Source organism: Phocoena sinus, chromosome 3 (genome assembly GCF_008692025.1).
Source record: "Phocoena sinus isolate mPhoSin1 chromosome 3, mPhoSin1.pri, whole genome shotgun sequence".
NCBI lineage: Eukaryota > Metazoa > Chordata > Mammalia > Artiodactyla > Phocoenidae > Phocoena > Phocoena sinus.
In genome coordinates, this window is record NC_045765.1 from 121,275,999 (window position 1) to 121,295,300 (window position 19,302).

The window sequence follows — 19,302 nt, forward strand, 5'->3', positions numbered from 1 at the left end:
AGAAGGAATGGGAGGGCTTCCCTGGTGGCACAGTGGTTGAGAGTCCGCCTGCCGATGCAGGGGACACGGGTTTGTGCCTCGGTCCGGGAAGATCCCACATGCCGCGGAGCTGCTGGGCCTGTGAGCCATGGCCACTGAGCCTGCGCGTCCGGAGCCTGTGCTCCACAGCAGGAGAGGCCACAAAAGTGAGAGGCCCGCGTACCGCAAAAAAAAAAAAAAAAAAAAAAGGAATGGGAGAAGAGCAAAGAATATATAGACAATTATTTTGAGGACTTTTGGAAAAGCAAGAAATGATCGGTTGCTGCAGGCAGAAGTGGGAGTCTTTATCATTTTGTTTTATAAAAATGAGAATGATTGTGTAAAGAGAAGAGAAATTTCTGGAGTGAATTCTTTGATAGGCGAGAAGGGATGAAATCATCTACATAAATCGAATAATTGTTCTTATCTAGGAGAATGGACAGTTCATCCATAATAACAGGAAATAATATAGAACATATGGACATGAGATGCAGGTAGGTTGGTATTTGCGGTTGGAGAAGTTTGCAGGAGGTTGTGTGCTGTTTTCTATTGGAATGGAAGATGGAAAGATGAGGTGTTAGGGGATTAAGTAGAGAGGAGAAAGTATGAAATATTTATCCCAGAGAGCAGGATACTGAATGAACTAGAGAAACATAGTATAATTGCCATGAAGCGTCAAGGACACAGTTGAGATTTGTGTTGATGGATTTAAAGCAAGACTAGTCTAAGGTAAGATGGACAAGATATTCAAAGGAGAGGAAGCCAAGGAAGTGAGAGGACAGGGATTGAAGAGACCATCTATGTAAGTAGTTCTTAAGCTGGGGTCTATGGATAGAATTCAGGGGGTTTGTTAACTGGAATGGGGAAAATTTCATCTTTATCTTTACTAATTCTTAAGTGAAATTTAACATTTCCTTCAGTTAACAATATAGGTAACAAGCCAGTAAAGTAATAGCAGTACCTGTAACTTTGTCTTGATAGAAATGATATTTTCATATTGTGTTACAGTTTTTGCAGGTCCCTTAAAATATTATTTATGTTAATCACTATTGTGAAATTATAGTAGTTATTAGATCTATTGCAAAGCTTCTTATTTAAAGAGTTACAAAAAGGCATATGTATTACTATATTACATTTTTAAAATATTTTGATAACTGTATTTCATTATAATTGGTTTTATTTATTATCCTATATATTTCTTTTGCATTTAAGATATTATTCTGAGAAGTGGTCCCCAGGCTTCACCCCTAGACCTTCAGAGGGATTCAGGGCACGTGCACACACACAAATTTTAAGAACCAATGATATAAGAAGATATTGAAGTCAACAATTATTCAGGAGTGGTATTGCAGAGGGTGACAGTGACCCAGAAGCTAAGATCTTTGAGGAATGAGGAAAGTGACTTTGGGTCAGTAGATAACTACAGCTAGCAGAGGGAGAAGGTGATGGTATGGGATTTGAAAGTGGTAAGGTTTTTTCTTTTTTTGGAGGAGAGAGGGATAATTGTTTAGAAATGGCAATGAGTACAAGAACTCTTAACCCTACCTCCAGGTCCAATAGGAGGTATGTAGGAGAGAAAGTAGCCACCATTCCAGAAGATTACAGGGAAGAAAGAATGTTATCTAGGGAGATTCAGGTTTTTGTTTGAGCAAGATGAAGTGAACATTCACAGATGAGGCTGAGTGTATAGGAGATTTTGTATATAATTGACCTTGAATTTGAGAGGGTACAGCAGAAGTGTTTTAAATGGTGAAGGGGGGAAGTAGAAGATGGGATCAGAAAACATGATGTACTTAACCATATGGGGAGTAGAATCCAGGGGATGGACCTTGGGCACTTTGGAGGGACTGGCATGACAAGGCAAGGGGGCATGATGAGATCCTGATGGTCCAGAGGCCAGCAGTGTAGAGGTGAGTGGAGATGCTGAGGGAAGTGGGAGTAGGGCTCTTGCTAAGCATGCACAGATTTCTGGGACTCCCACCTAACTGAGGTCCTCTATCATCTGGCCTCCAGCTCCTTTCTAATCTCATAATCATTTTCCCCTTCCCTCCCTTTAGCCACAGTAGCTCCTTGCTGTTTCTCAAATACTGCATGCCTGCTCCTACCCCTTTGCCTCTGCACTTGCCATTCCCACTGTCTGATCTGCTCTTTCCCAAGATATCTGTTTGGCACGCTCCTTCACTTTATTAAAGTTTCTGTTCAAATATCACCTTATTATAGAGGATGTTCCTGACCATCCTAAATAGTTTATATAATTCTCTCTGTCCTCTGATGACTTTCTGTCCTCTTACTGCTTTATTTTTCTTCTTGACATTTCTTACTACCTGATTGATTATTTATTTATATAATGAATGAATGACTTTTTTCTACCTCTTCCCACGAAAATGTAAGCTCCATGATAGAGCCAGAACTTTGTTTGCTTCACTTTTGTATTCCCACCACCTAGAACAGTACCTGCCATGTGATAGGCACTCAAAACATACTTGGTGAATGAATAGACAAAGTTAGAAGCACCCCTCAGGGGACTTCCCTGGTGGTCCAGTAGTTAAGACTCTGTGCTCCCGATGCAGGGGCCCTGGGTTCGATCCCTGGTCAGGGAGCTAAGATCCCACATACCGCAACTAAGCCCACGTGCCGCAACTAGAGAGCCTGCACGCTGCAGTGAAGACCCAACACAGCCAAAATTAATTAATTAATTTTAAAAAAAGAAGAAGAAGCAACACTCAGAGGATAAGGGAATTATAGTGGCTAAGAGTCCAGTCTCCAAAGATAGTTGAGTGAATTTGTTACTTAGCTTTGCTCAGTGTAGGTTTCTTATCTGCCAAGTAGACCTGATAGTAGTACTTACTTCATAGAGCTATTAAGATTAAATGAGATAATGAGTGTAAACATTTTACAGAGTACCTAACACTGGATTTTCTTCCAGGGCCTTTCCGTTCTTGAAATTAGAGATTTTATTTACTTACCAAGTTTCTGACTCTGTTTTTCTCCAGCAACCTGAGTTTTTTGCTGAGGACCTTTTGACATCTTCTGCCCATAGTCCAGCATCACATGACTTTAGTGCTCTCCCCTTTCTGGGCAGTACTCTAGACACTTATCAAAACTTCTTATACAAGCCCTCTCTTCTGCATGCACCCTCTTTTCTTCAGGAGCCTTGCTCAGTTTGCTATTACTTTGTTAATCTTGATGGTAAAGTAATTCACGATCAGGTATTAGAGTTTGTTACTGGCATATTATATTATTCCTGTCAGTATTTGCATTTAATTTAGGGACTAATATCCTAAAAGTAAAGCAAACAGTGGTGAAAATAATGTGAAGTGACTAGGTCTGCTTTTTTTTTCTTTTTGCGGTACACGGGCCTCTCCCCATTGTGGACCCTCCCGTTGCGGAGCACAGGCTCCGGACGCGCAGCCTTAGCGGCCGTGGCTCACGGGCCCAGCCGCTCCGCGGCATGTGGGATCTTCCCGGACCGGGGCACAAACCCGCGTCTCCTGCATCGGCAGGTGGACTCTCAACCACTGCACCACCAGGGAAGCCCTAGGTCTGCTTTTTTGTTTTTTGCATTCTTTAGCTCATTTCATGTAGGTGGCTGCCAACTTCATCTGTAAGTTAGAGCAACTCTGATTATGTCTTATTTTTCTTTCCTAGCATGTGGTACTTAGCATGAATTTCCCTAAACAGAATCATAGAGGTTTAGATTCAAAGGGATCTTAGAGATTATCTGGACCAGAGGTTTTTAGCTTTTTTTTTCTTTTTAAATCGGCAAAATTCTTTTCTCAAATGAAATGTTATGTGGAAACTTAATATATAGATTAATAAAAACACAGCTGATTCCTAATCCCAGGAATCCAAGCCATGTAGGTCTACCTCTGTTGTCTGGGGCAGTCCCCTAAGGGCACTTCCATGGAACCCTTAGGGCTCCCTAGAGTGCTGTTTTAAAACCACTAATTTACACCAACCCTTTCATTTTTCCAGCTGAGGAAATACGCTCAGAGAGTTTATGTTTTATCCAGTGTTACAGGGTAAATTAGTTGGGTTAAGAACAATCCTCACATGTGCCATTTTTAGGAAAACACTATTAGACAAGGATGGAAGTTCTTGTTTCTGGTGTAGATAACTTACTATCTCATTTCTTTTAATCAGCAAATTTTATTTGCTGTATATACTACATATGAGACATTTTCTATGGGTGTAACTGATACCAAGAAACCCTTTCTTTAAGAGAGCAAATAGTATGGTTGGGAAAATAAAACATGCAGTTGGAAAGTTATACCAAATTTAAATACAGATTCAAGACCTGAGATGTAGCAAAGCATAATAGAATTAATTAAAAATAAATGATACCAATAATAAGCTCTGTTGGAGATCAGAGGAGGCTGATGCTACTGCAGTTGGACTCAAAAAAGTTTTAAAGAGGAGCTATGACTGAGCTAAGTAGGACTTGGCTAAGTAAATAGATGTAAGGCTGTATAATACTGTAAATAAGAGCAGAGCTTTGTGGGAATACCAGTGCCTTCACTTACCTCTGTATAATGATGGGCAGGTTCTTAACCTCTGAACCTATTACTTCATCTACAAAATGGGGATGTATGGGACATATATGAATTAAGGACATATATACTGGTGTAACATAAAACTTTAAATGGGAGTAGTTTATCACAATAGTTTATTTCTACCTTATGTGTGTCTAGATTGGACAGCTTTCCATGAGGTCAGTCAGGGACCCATGTTCTTTCTCTTTTGGCTTCCACCTGTCCTAGGTCTTTTCTCAGAGAGAGTAGAGAATTCCACTGGAGAGGTTCTCGGTGGGTAGGCCTGAAAGTGGTATATACTCTGCCTATTTTCTATTGGCTAAAACTCAGTTACAAAGCTATACCTAAACGCATAGGAGTCAGTTAAGTTGTGTGCACAATTTGGAAAGGAAATAAGTCTTAGTGAACATACAAGAGGTCTCTGCTACCTCACATCGTTATTGGGAAGATTAGAGGAAATAATGTATGTGTTATGCTTAGTACAGGGCATAGCATGTAAAGGTATTTAAACATCCTTTTTAAAGAATAGGAAAATTTATATAATGTTTTGCTGAGTATAGATAATTCACTAAATTTCTATTAACATGTGTTTTAACCTCCTTTTTGGAGAGCTATCAGTTTATTTTTGACTCCTGGTAATAATACTAATTAATATTTAAAATGATTCTTCTTGGTAAATTCTTTGTTTCTTTTTCTTTTAGCATGGTGTTATTGCTACAGAAGATGAAGAATATTTTATTGAACCATTAAAGAATACCACAGAGGACTCCAAACATTTTAGTTATGAAAATGGCCATCCTCATGTTATTTACAAAAAGTCTACCCTTCAACAACGGCATCTATATGATCACTCTCATTGTGGGGTTTCGGGTGAGTGTGGGGCTTTTAGAAAGTATAGTCTTGTATTGCCACTTTCTTCTGGCACGTAAGGTAAGATTAATAATAAAAGTAAACAGGAATTTGAGTGATTAGAATGATAATGTCCAGAGTCCTCTTAAAATATGTCACCTATTGATAGTTTTAAGTCAATTTTGGAAGCTCTTAAGAAGTCCGTAAAATACAAACCTGTGTAAAATTTGATATTTTTTTTCTTTGAAGGGGAAACCTTATTTTATCCAGGTAATAGTTACAGCTTTCATGCACAGGTGTTCCATAGTACTCTGTGCTGTTTGGTTTGCCTGATATTTTTATGCTAGTGGTAGGAATCTAAACATTTGAATAAGACTTGAAGAGTCTTAAAGGTAGTATTCAAAGATAGTGTTAGTTAGAGTACTATAGAAATACATAATAGGGACAAAAACCTAGCCTTTAGTGGTCAAAGAAGACTTCAGGGAGGAAGTGACTTTTAAGCTGAGGGAGTAATGGGTAGAGTGTTCCATATAAAGGGAATAGCATTTACAAAGATTCTGAAACAAAAGAGAGAATGTCACATTCCAGGAACTGACAGTTCATATAACTGGATATTAGAGAAGGGGTGAGATTCATAGTGGTTGGCGGGGAGTGGTCATGAGAGGTGAAACTGGAGAGTTAAAAAGTGGCCAAATCACAAAGGGCTTGTAAACCACTTCGAGGAGTTTACCTTCAGTATACTGGAATCCCACTGAAAGGTTTTGTGCAGTAGAAATCACATGATCAGATTTGGGTTTTAAAAAGATTACTCTGGCAACCATATGGAGACTGATTTAGAGAAGAGAAAGACTAGGGTAGGGAGTTAGGAGGCTGTTTAGTCTAAAGATTAGAAAGCTTAGAGAAATAGAGGATATAGCATAGCATAGTAGAAAGAACATGGGCTTTGGCATACTTGTGGACAAATTTTCCAACCTCTCTGAGTACTCCTTTCAGCACACATTAGTTACTCAATACAATGGTAGCTATCATTATTATTGGGATGACTTTTTCTAGCATTTAAAGAGCCACTATATTAAAAAAAAAAGAGGAGTAGATTTATTCCATGTAGTTCTAGTAGCTGGAACTAGGAGCAGAATATTTCAGAAGGAGATTTCAGCTCAATACAGAGAAGAGTTCACCAACAAGTAAATTTAATAAAAAATAAAATGGGTTCAACAGGTAGATTTGTAAAAATGGAATGGGTTGCCTTGTGAATTAGTGAATGCATCACGCTCTTGTTTCTTCTCTGTATCCTTGTAGCCTCTTTTACTTCTGCTTCAAGTACAGTTGTTCTTTGGAGTTCTCATTCTCCATACTCTCTTCTTGAGTCATCTCTGAGGCTTTTAATTATGAGAGGTTCTTGTTGGTCAAGAATAATTGGTACTAGAAAAAGGTCACTTAAAGTGAATCTATTGAGGCATGAAATACAGTGTCATGGTAAATAATGAAAAAAGGTTTGATTTGTCTTTGAAATGAATAAAGAAGCTAAACATTATGGAAATAGTTTATCTTATATTTAACAAAATTTAGGCTATAAGTACAACTTTATATAAATTTTTTAAAAACTAAGATTCAAATATTTAGCTGTTTATTGTTATATAATAAATATTTAAAGATTTCATCATGTTCTGAAAGGTATCTCTTAACTGTTTGAGATTCAGGTTATCCTCTTTTGAAGTGCCTATTTCGTTACTAACTGGTATTTACCAGGCAGAGCCTTAGTTTTCAATGGTTTAGGCATGAATCAGGCAGTTCTCCAAATCTACTTTTATTGCCATCATAGACCACTGTAATGACTTTCTATCTAGTCTTCCTATCTCCAGGTTTTTCCTTTTCTGTCTGTAGTCAAGTCTATCTCCTAATTCTGGCTTATACACCTTCACTGGCTTCCCAATAGTGGGATTATAGTAGTAGCTCCCTAAATTCCGTGGGAATGTCACTAGATGTTATTGAGGAAAAAATCACTTTATGTTTAATAAGTTTGAGAAATGTCTGGTTAAGAACTACCTTAATTGTGATACTAGCTCAACAGAGTCATTCAAGTGAGATATGCTGTTATAGGCATACACATTGCCAGTTAATCTGTTAATCAGGAACTCAAGTTTATATCAGAATATAAGATATGAAAACCCTCTTGACAGTGGGTATTTTTATCTCATATTCAAATATGAATTTTCCCATTCTAATTAGATTTAAGCTATTGATTAAAAAATTTTTATGAAAGTAATATCTGTTCTTTGTAGAAATTTTAGAAAATACAGGATAAAAAGAAAAATAAAAAAGAAAATGAAAGTTGCTCTGTGATAACTGAATGTTCTTATAGTCTATTCATATAGATATTATTTTGTCTTTATACCTGCATTATCTACTTGTGTATTTATTAAATAAATATTAATTTAGCATGCATATGCAAAACTATTCTCAGTGCTGGGATGCAGCAACGAATAAAGCAGGAAAAGTCCTTACTCCAAGGGATCTTATATTCTAGTGAGGAGAGGCAGTTAACTAAATAAGCATTTAAACAAAACATAAATACATGGCCAACCGTCAAGAAGTAGTAAGTGAGTAGTGAAAAATAAACCAGATCAGGGACTTCCCTGGTTGTCCAGTGGTTAAGAATCCGCCTTCCAATGCAGGGGATGCAGGTTCGACCCATGGTCAGGGAACTAAGGTCCCACATGCCACAGGGCGCTAAGTCCTCGGGCCACAGCTACTGAGCCTGTGCGCTCTAGAGCCTGCACGCCGCAGTGAAAGATCCCTCATGCTGCAACGAAGATCCCGCGTGTCGCAACTAAGACCCGATGCAGCCAAATAAATACATAAATATTTAAAAAAGAAATAAAAATAAACCAGATCAATGAGATAATTTTGCATGGCTGTATATATTAAAGATATTTTGAGATTGATCAAAAACTCAAAATTATATTTCAGATGACAGAGATCTATGTACTTGGCTTTGGGGGAAAAGTTCTTTATTGTATATGTTTGTGGAGGAATGTTTTCTTTAACATTCAATACTCAATCCAAAATTAAACTGAGCAAAGCACACGTAATGAGTATCATTTGAACTACTAATCTCTATTTTGAAACAAAATAAAACAAGTCAGTTGTGTATTTTATTTTAGACTAAAAGAGATATTCATTACAGACCATTGAACTTAACGTTAAGCAGTCAGTTGACAATTATAAAATGTAGATATTGTTTTGTAATGATCTAATCGTGCGGGAAAGATTTTAATCTTTAGAATGAAACTAAAGACGTTACCTTTTTAGATTTTATTCATTCAGTATGCATGTGTGTATATTACATATATTTATCAGACTACAAATCTTTTGAGTATAATGATTGTATCTTTTCACTTATGAATGTCCATCAAAGACACTGTATATATATATTTCTGATGGAGCAATAGCCAAGCAAACTAACAATTAAAAAGCTAAAAAGTTGAAAATTGTGAATATGATGATAACAGCAGCTACCTTATACTAAATCCTATCAAATGAGAAACACTATTGCTAAGTGTTTATGTTGCCCAATCATGGTCTAATTCTTTATACAATACTTTAAATAAAAATAAGGAGAAATTGAATGAGAGTGAAAATTATCAAAATAATGGAAATTCTATCCTGTATTTAGACATTTAAGCTGTCCAGCCAGAGGAAGGAGAAGACTAGGCATGATTTGAATACATGAGTGGTTTCATGATCACAGAAAACTGAGCAAGAGAAATTGGAGTAATATTAATGCCGAAAAGATTTGGCTGTCTCATAACGATATTACCACAAACCCAATGGCTTAAGCAATACACTTTTATTATCTCACATTTTCTGTGGACCAGGAATCTGTGTATGTATAGGTTATTTATTTAACCTCAGCCAGGGCTGGGTTCTTATCCAGAGTCTTTACTGGGGAAGAATTCACTTCCTCACACCCATGGTTGTTGGCAGCATTCAGTTCTTTGCTGTCATAGGACTGAAAACTTTAGTTTCTGGCTGGTTGTTTGCCAGAGGCCACCTCTGGAATGTACAATGTACAATTCACCAACTTGGTTGTTTCCTTCCTCTAAGTCAGCAAGGGAATGACTTTAGTAAGATGCTACAATATTATGTAACATAGGTATGTAGTCATATACATGTAATCATGTACATCCCATCATCTTTCCTGTCTTCTGTTGGTTGGAAGCAAGTCACAGGTCCGGCTCATACTCAAGGGAGGAGATGAGGACACAGGAGGTTATGCGAGCCACCTTAAGAGTCTGTCTGCCACAGTGGTCATAGGGGAATACTCACTGGCTGTCTTGGGGATATGCTATTGAATTAAGAAGTAGTATATTTCTGCCTCTCTTCACCTTTAGGAATAAAGACACTCATTTAATTTATATGAGTTTCAAAAGTATTTGACTGATGCTTCTCATGGTCATTTCCATCTCTTATTTCTTAAAATTTATAACTTCTCTCAAAGTAATTTTTAAAAGGGAAAGGCTGAAGAAAAACAGTATAGTGCCACTTTCTGTCAAGTGGATTATGTAGATTACTCTAACTTTTCGTAAGTAAATTTTTCAGTAAGTGGCGGTTAGAAAGATTTCCTGTTCAATATAAGGATATGAAAGTGAGGTATACAGGGGACCTGTACTTGCTCAAGTTTATTAAATGAAGATGAATATAAATGAGGCAAGTGTTTACAAATGCCATAGTACTAAAAGGTTTCCTCTGTGCCGAAGGACCAAATATCTAGAAATCAAAGGATAAAGCTGCAATCCACACTGAAATGTGGTTTAAAGTGAGTTATGTCGGAATCATTGTCTTTCAACGCTCAGTCTAATGCCATTGACCTCTAGGTTATGGAAAAGGAATACTTTGGGTACTTTGTCAGGATAAATAGTTGTAGAATACAAAATTAAATGAAAAAGATAATTCACAGCCTTTTAGATTTGAGATTTCTAGAGCAGTATAGAATTGCTCTATTAAGATAGTTTAATAAAAGCATCTTACTTTAAAATAAATGCTCAAAAAGCGTTTTAGGAATAGATTTTTGCAACATTAATATTCTTCATCAGAACTGTCTTAGGCTGTTTAGAAAGTCAATGCTTTAGTTGCTTTTTAAACAACTTTAAATGATTTTTTTAAGTACATATTCTAAATTTAAAAGTATTATGACATAATCACTCACTGGAAAAATATGAAATGATTATTTGAAGATTCCTTTTTTAAAGTAAACTATTAGATTTATTTTGTTTTGTTTTCATGAGCAGTTGAATGTTATTAATTTTTTCAGGTAATATGATTATTTTGAAAAATTTGAAGTTTAATTTTTTCACTACTGCATTTCCTCATCCCCTTCCCTCACTTTGAAAAATCTTAGTGTGTTAGAGAATTTATGAGAAGTATGTCTACATGAAAACTCCATGAATAAATACGTTTAATTAGTGAACCTATGTGAACTAGATAATTGTTTTTATTGTAGACCTCCTAAGAAGTGGCAAACCTTGGTGGTTGAATGACACATCTGCTTTTCCTTCTTCACTACCAATTAATGGCATACATATCCACCAGAGACAGAAGAGATCAGTAAGCATTGAGCGGTTTGTGGAGACATTAGTAGTGGCAGACAAAATGATGGTGGGCTACCATGGCCGCAAAGACATTGAACATTACATTTTGAGTGTGATGAATATTGTAAGTTTGATCCCTCTATATAATTTTTAACTTAATAGTTTGTTATGGTTTTTGACTAAGGTCATGGATTTTTATTGTGAAATAATGATTTTGAGAATTAACTCATCAAAAGTTAGAAAGAATCGATCTATTACTTTTTCAGTTCCATAGAAAATAAATTTAAAGGTGACCTTATTGTTCATTTAGATCAGCTCACCCTCTTAATTAATTACTATGTTGTAATTCACCTTTAGGAGACAATTTTTCTTGAAGTAGACTTGTATAACAAATCTTTTACCAAGGCATCTTGAGGGTAGAGTTCTAAGTGGTATGGGATAAAAGAATCTTTTTATATAAGCAGTGGTTAAATGGATGAAAAATTGTTTTACCACTTTAAGAATAAAATCAAACAATCACCTTATGATTTTTGTCTGACTTTGTGTCTTTTCTTATTTTCTGGAGGTCAGGTTGCCAAACTTTACCGTGATTCCAGCCTAGGAAACGTTGTGAATATTATAGTGGCCCGTTTAATTGTTCTCACAGAAGATCAGGTAAGAATGAGTTAGTTTATAAATCTAAAGCTCTTAACAGACAGACTGTAGAATTATGTATTAAAGAATAATATATTTTATTATTGTTCCTCTTAGAAAGTTCTAGTTGACTATGACTTTCAGCTCTAAGCATTTAATATTTTAAGCAAATTTGAAAGAGTTTACAAGAATATACCTCTTATGTCATGTTAAAGCTATATGTATGTGTGTTAGCTATATGTTTCAGTATAAAGATGAGCATTTGCATGGCAGACCTTATAAAGTGGTTTTGGTTGGTTTTGTAGGCTGATAATCACATATATTCACATTATCATTAAAGCTGGAACTGGGAAGAATGTCTGTTCAATAATACACTAAATTAATTCTAGGTCAAATATTACAGAGATAAAAATTGGCAAGAGGGTATTCCTAGAAACCACTACTTCTAATTATAGTCCCACTTTAGCCTTCAAAAGTTTTAACAACTGACCTTAGTAATTTGTTTGGAACATTTCTGGTATGCATGTTGTATTGCAGCCAAACTTGGAGATAAACCACCATGCAGACAAGTCCCTCGATAGCTTCTGTAAATGGCAGAAATCCATTCTCTCCCACCAAAGTGATGGAAACACCATTCCAGAAAATGGGATTGCCCACCACGATAATGCAGTTCTTATTACTAGGTATGGTTTGTTGCAAGTATTTTACCTTTGATTATTGTGTTTGATATTGTAACTATATTTGGTTCTATCTAAAGCCTCATTCAGGTAATGAGTATAGAGAAAGCAAAATGGTAATTTATTATTCACCACTGAGAAAGAATATACTGCAGTATTGTTGTGTTTGCATTAAATGAACCAAATAAGAGAAAAGATTTAGAGTTGACTTAGAAATTTAATATATATCTTTTCTTCTCCTAAGGTCTATTCATAAATTTTAACTGGAAGCACATATATGTTTTGTTAATTGAACAAAATACATGCTAAAAGCAAGATTGAAAAGTATGAGAAAAATCTGTTTTAAACATAAAAATGGGTCATCACTCTTGGTTATAAAATATATTAATTAGTCTTACCTCCAAATTGTTAAAAGGGAAGAGGACATCGGTGGTTACTCAGTTTACTTAGATGAATGTTTATTTAATTTAAAATATTTTAATTAAGAGGTTATAAAGAAGCATATTTACTATATGTTGAATAGCTTTTCTCTCAGGCAAAATTATTACTTGATGATAACCCAGTGAATTCATATATTTCTTTCCTGTTTTATAAAACTGTATTCAGATCCATTTTATCCTTACTCTCCAATAAAAATTCTGTGAAGTAGATATTCTTACTATTTTTCCCATGTAAGAAATAAGGAGACCAGTTCAAAATATTTAAGTGAAAGAGCAGGGCTCAAGCCCTGGTGATCCTGTCTTCTTTGATTATACTTTGCTGTCTGTCTTAATTTTTTAATACTCTAATCATGGTTGGTTAGAACCATGCTTAAATCATTTAAAGATGCTTCTCTTGATTTCTTATTAGTATTTAAAAATGAAAACAATAATAACAAATAAACAAATGAGCAAAATGGAAGCGTATTCTATCTTGGCTAAGTGGATTATTTCTTTTCATTTGCAAGGCAGTATTTAACATATGCGTCATCTGTGGTGTGCCCATTGACTCCACATTAGACTCTGTGGAGGGGGAGTATAAAGTATACAGGATCAGAATCTTGAAACCCAGTAAGATAATGTGAATTTAGCTTTTTGAAAAATGTTCCTGTTAACTGAGTTGTAGAGTTAAAGTTTCTGAATCCATTTATTTTTTTACAGTTACACTTATTTTAATTGACTTCATCTACCTAACATTGTAAACCAAAAAACTTTGATTATGATATGCTTGCTGAATAAAACCAACATCTTAAGGTTCTATATTCATATGTGTTGACACGTCAGTCTGATAAATTCTGCAATACCTCAGGTCTTGTGGTCTGGAATGGTTTCCAAATATATTTGAGGAGTTAAAAATATACTAGGAATTGTGCAAATATAGAAACTTTTGTGTAAAAATATATATGATATGATTAGTTTCAATGAAATTACTAGAGGAAAATATCTGTTATATATGTTTAACAGAATGATCACAGATATTTGCATTGGCATCTGTACTTATATTTATAAAACCCTACCTCTCCGCAAAAAAGGCAGTGCCCAGTGGGCTCTTGATGCTTCACATTTTTATTATTGTATCTGCATTGGATTTTTAACATTTGTTTTTAAACCGATTTATTTATTTATTTGGCTGCCCTGCACCGTGCTGTGCAGTTTGCAGGATCTTAGTTCCCTGACCAGGGGTTGAACCCAGGCCCCCCTGCAGTGAAAGTGCCAAGTCCTAACCACTGGACTACCAGGGAATTCCCGGCTTTTTAACTTTTGCATCAAATGACAGGAGTTATACTAAGAGTGCACATTTATAAGTATTTGAGTAGGGAAATACATCTGGGCAGTTAGCCACCCTTTCTTTGTACTGGCTACAACATTCAACTGTCTGACTTGTTACTCTGAATTGGCCCAGATATTTTTCTGATCCTCTGCAGAGCTCTTCTTTGCTTCTGTAAGCTACTTTGAGTGCCTGTTTGATGTCTGAGATTTGAACACAAAATTTTCTTTTGAAACTTTTCTCCTGATGTTCACATAGCACTAGAAATTATCTCAGGATTTAAAGAACAGTACTACAAAAATTTCATACCTCATATCATTTTAGATTAGTTATATAATGGAGGTTAGAAAAATGCCCTTTGGGACAGTGTAGAATGCCTTTTTGAATTGTTATTGAAGTCTCAAATTAACTTTTAGCTTACTTAAAAGTCTACAATTATCTTTGAATTATTAGGGCCACAGAGTGACTTACCTAAATGAGATGACTATCTGAGTATTATCTCTAATATTTAAGTTTTTATTGGTTGGGGGTTTTACCAGTTCTTGACTCTCCCTTATATATTTTAGATTTGTGAAATTGAACATATGTTTAAATCACAGTTCTACTTTTAGTAAAAATAATTATGAGCATTCCATAGATAATTCTATATTAACTTTGAAAATTGCTTCATGTAACTCACTTATTAACATGTTCAGGGTTGTGACTCCACCATTTAGAGGTAAGATCATGATTTATGTTTGCTCGAAATGTCAGCTCACTAGGGAGAATATATAATGTGTTTATCAAGAATTCCAGAGAAAAATTGATGGATATGTTTATCTCTACTAGGCCAAATTTTGTCCTAGGGATTTAAATGTTTTAAGCAGAAAACCATTAGGAACCTAGTTACTTAGGTAATCATAGTTACTTTTGGAAAAAAGTATAAAAACTCAAAATGTTATCTCCTCTTAGCAAATGATATTTTATTGTTTTATTTTATTGATATAATTTTAAAACAAACTGCTGTACAAAGATATCAGATCACCATAACTAGACAGAAAGAAAATTTAAAAATAAAATTTTGTTGTTTTATCTGGTATCAAAAGTATTGAATTAAGACCAAAGAGCATATTAAAAATGATTAATATATACATATATTTTTAAATTTTTATATACATTTATGTTTATTTTTATGTGTAAGTATATATGTATGTATAATATATAGTGAAATCTGTTATATATCAGTTAGCTTTATCTAACCTTTTTTTAAAAAACTGAGGCTGGGAATTCCCTGGTGGCCCAGTGGTTAGGACTCTGTGCTTTCACTGTGAGGGCCTGGGTTCAGTCCCTGGCCAGGGAACTAAGATCCCACAAGCCGTGAAGCGCAGACAAAAAAATTAAAATTAAAACCAAAAAAAACCCTGAGGTATAATTGACAAACAAAATTGTGTATATTTAAAGTGTACAGTGTGATGATTTGATGTACATATACATTGTGAGCTGATTGCTGTAATCAAGTTAATTAACATATCCATCTCATAGTTATCTTTTTTTTTTTCCTTTTTTGGATGAGAATGCTTATACTCTCTTAACAAATTTCAAGTATACATATAATATTATGTGTAGTCACCATGCTGTACCTTAGATCCTCAGAATTTATTCATTTTATAGCTAAAAGTTTGTGCCCTTTGACTAATATCTCCCCATTTACTCTACCCCACCCCCACCCCCAACTCTGGGCAACTCCCATTCTATCCTTGGTTTCTATGAGTTCAACTTTTTTTTTTTTTTTTTAAAGAGTCCACATGTAACTGAGATCAAACAGTATTTGTCTTTCTCTATCTGGCTTGTTTCACATAGCAAAATGCCCTCCAGGTTCATCCACATTGTCGCAGATGACAAGATTTCTTTCTTTTTTATGACTGACTTATATTCCAGTGTGTGTGTGTGTGTGTGTGTGTGTGTGTGTGTGTGTGTGTGTATGCATTTCACCTTTTCTTTATTTGTTCATCTGTTAATGGTCACTTAGGTTGTCTCCATATCTTGACTATTGTAAATAATGCCCCAGTGAATGTGGAGTACAGATACCTCTTCAAGATACTAATTTACTAATTTCACTTCCTTTGGGTATATTCCCAGAAGTGGGATTGCTGGGTCATATAGTAGTTCTATTTAAAATTTTTAGGGAACCTCTATACTGTCTTCCATAATGGCTCTACCAATTTACATTCCCACCAACAGTGTACAAGCGTTCCCTTTTCTTCATATCCTCAATACATTTGTCATCTTTTATCTTTTTGATAATAGACATCCTAATAGGTTTGAGGTGATATCTCATTGTGGTTTTGATTTGCATTTCCCTGATGATTGGTGATGTTGAGCACCTTTTCATGTGCCTGTTGGCTATTTTTGTTACCTCTGGAAAAATGTCTGTTTAAATCCTTTGCCCATTTTTAAATTGGAATTTTTTTGTTGTTGTTCTTGGGTTGTATAATTTTTATATATTTTAGGTATTAATCCCTTATCAAATATATGGTTTGCACATATTTTCTCCCATTCCTTACACTGCCTTTTCATTTTGTTGATTGTTTCCTATACCATGCAGGAGCTTTTCAGTTTGATGTAGTCCCACTTGTTTATATTTGTTTTGTTGCCTGTGCTTTTGGTGTCATATTTAAAAAATCATTGCTTAGACCAATGTCAAGGAGATTTTCATCTATGCTTTGTTCTAGGAGTTTTAGTTTCAGGTCCTACATTTAAGTTTTTAATCAATTTGAGTTTATTTTTATGAGTTGTGTGAGATAGGGGTCTGATTTCATTTTTTTGGCATATGGATATCCAGTTTTCCCAACATCATCTATTTCAGAGACTATCCTTTCCCCTCATTGTATGTTCTTGATGCCCTTGTCAAAGATTAGTTGGTCATATATGCATGGGTTTATTTTTGGGCTGTTGATTCTGTTCCACTGGTTTATATATCTGATTTTATGCCAGTACCATACTATTTTGATTACTTTAGCTTTATAATATAGTTTGACATCAGGATGTGTGATGACACCAGCTCTGTTCTTCTTTCTCAAGATTGCTTTGTCTATTTGAGATCTTTAGTGGTTCCATATGAATTTTAAGATTTTTTTTCTATTTCTGTGAAAAATATCATTGGAATTTTAATAGGAATTTCATTGCATCTGTAGATTGCTTTGGGTAGTATGGATATTTTAACAACATTAATTCTTCTAGTCCAAGAACAAGCAGTACCTTTCCATTTAGGTGTTTTGTCTTCAATTTTTTTCATCAATATCTTATAGTTTCCAGTATAGATCTTTCACCTCCTTGGTTAAATTTATTCCTAAGTATTTAATTGTTTTTGATGCTATTGTAAATGGGATTGCTTTTAGATAGCTTATTGTTAGTGTATCAAAATGCAGCTGATTTTTGCATGTTGATTTTGTATGCTACAACTTTAGTAAATTCATTTATTAGTTCTAACAGTTTTTTGGTAGGGTTGTTAGGTTTTTTGTGTATAAGATTATGTCATCTGCAAACAGAATTTTACTTCTTCCTTTCTAATTTGGATACATTTTGTTTCCTTTTCTTGCCTAATTAGTCTGGCTAGGACTTCCAGTACTATATTGAATAAAAAAGGAAAGAGTGGGCATCCTTGTCTTCTTCCTAATCTTAGAGGAAAAGTTTTTAGACTTTCAGCATTGAGTATAATGTTAGCTGTGGGCTCGTCATATATGGCCTTTGTTTTGTTGAGGTGTATTCCATCTATTCCTAATTTGTTGAGAGTTTTTATTATGAACAGCTGTTGAGTTTTGTCAAATACTTTTTCTACAGCTATTGAGATGATCATATGATTTTTATCCTTTATTCTGTTCATGTGGTGTATCAGATTTTTTGATTTGTGAATGTAGAACCATCCTTGCATCCTAGGGATGAATCCTACTTCATTGTATATGATCCTTTCAAAACTCTGCTGCATTTGGTTTGCTAGTATTTTGCTTAGGACTTTTGCATCTATGTTCACCAGGGTTATTGGCCTGTAATTTTGTTTCTTGTAGTATCCTTATTTGGCTTTGGTATCGGAGTAATGCTGGCCTCTTAAAATGACTTTGGAAATGTTCATTTCTCTTCAATATTTGAGAAGAGTTTAAGAAGGATTGGTATTATTCCTCTTTAAATGTTCTGTAGACATCACCAGTGAAGCCATCTAGTACTGGACTTTCTTTGTTGGGAGATTTTTGATTACTGATTTAATCTCCTTACTCATCATAGGTCTATGTGTTTTTTTATTTCTTCATGATGCAGTTGATAGGTTGTATGTTTCGAATAGTTTGTCCATTTCTTCTAGGTTATCCAATTTGTTGGTATATAATTGTTGGCTGTAGCCTCGTATGATCCTTTGTATTTATGTGGTATCCGTTTTAATGTCTCCTCTTTCATTACTCATTTTACTTATTTGAGTCTTCTCTCTTTTTTTCTTAGTTTAGCTAAAGGTTTGTCAAATTTGTTTATTTTTTTTTCGGAAAACCAGCTCTTAGTTTTCTTGATCTTTTCTATTGGTTTTCTAACCTCTATTTCATTTATTTCTGTTCTGACCTTTGTTATTTCCTTCCTTCTACTAACTTTGGGCTTAGTTTGTTCTTCTTTTTCTATTTTCTGTAAGTTGTAAAGTTAGGTTGTTTGTCTGAGATATTTCCTTTTTCTAATGTAGTCATTTATTGCTATAAACTTCCCTCATAGATACGCTTTTGCTGTATCCCATAAGTTTTGGTACATTGTTTTCCCATTTTTGTTTGTGTCAGGATAGTTTTCGATTATTCTTTTGATTTCTTCTTTGGTACATAGTTTGTTCAGCAGTGTGTGTTTTAAAATTTCCATGTATTTCCTGCTTTTTTTCCTGTTGTTGGTTTCTAGTTTCATACCATTGTGTTCATGATTTTAATCTCAAATTTGTTGACACTTGTTTTGTGACCTATTATATGATCTAGGCTGGAGAATGTTCCTGATATGCTGGAGAAGAATGTGTATTCTGCTTCTGTTGCATGCAGTGTTCTGTACATGTCTGTTATGTCTGTTTGGTCTAAAATATAGTTCAAGTCCAACATTTTCTTATTGATTTTCTGTCTGAGTGATCTGTATGTCCATTGTTGAAACTGAGGTATTGAAGTTCCTTACTGTTATTGTATTGCTGTCTATTTCTGCCTTCTGATCTTCCAGTATTTGCTTAATACATTAAGGTGCTCTGATTTTGGAGTACATATATATTTACAA

General features: G+C 34.8%; 2 protein-coding genes across 3 annotated transcripts in view; both read left to right on the forward strand.

Annotated features, from left to right (window-relative positions):
- CENPK (centromere protein K) overlaps nucleotides 1–19,302 on the forward strand; it is a 332,401-nt gene that overhangs the window by 67,735 nt on the left and 245,364 nt on the right. Inside the window, exons 13-16 of the transcript XR_004349429.1 lie at nucleotides 5,252–5,420; nucleotides 10,903–11,114; nucleotides 11,556–11,644; nucleotides 12,161–12,306. The gene's annotated coding sequence lies outside the window, so the exon portion shown is untranslated. The remainder of the gene's footprint in view (nucleotides 1–5,251; nucleotides 5,421–10,902; nucleotides 11,115–11,555; nucleotides 11,645–12,160; nucleotides 12,307–19,302) is intronic.
- The window catches only part of ADAMTS6 (ADAM metallopeptidase with thrombospondin type 1 motif 6), a 279,851-nt gene that overhangs the window by 15,185 nt on the left and 245,364 nt on the right, over nucleotides 1–19,302 (forward strand). For both annotated transcript variants that reach the window (XR_004349428.1, XM_032629020.1), the window contains 4 exons: nucleotides 5,252–5,420; nucleotides 10,903–11,114; nucleotides 11,561–11,644; nucleotides 12,161–12,306. Coding sequence is in view for 1 of the 2 variants with exons in the window: in XM_032629020.1 (XP_032484911.1) it covers nucleotides 5,252–5,420; nucleotides 10,903–11,114; nucleotides 11,561–11,644; nucleotides 12,161–12,306 (611 nt within the window). In the remaining variant the exon portion in view is untranslated. The remainder of the gene's footprint in view (nucleotides 1–5,251; nucleotides 5,421–10,902; nucleotides 11,115–11,560; nucleotides 11,645–12,160; nucleotides 12,307–19,302) is intronic.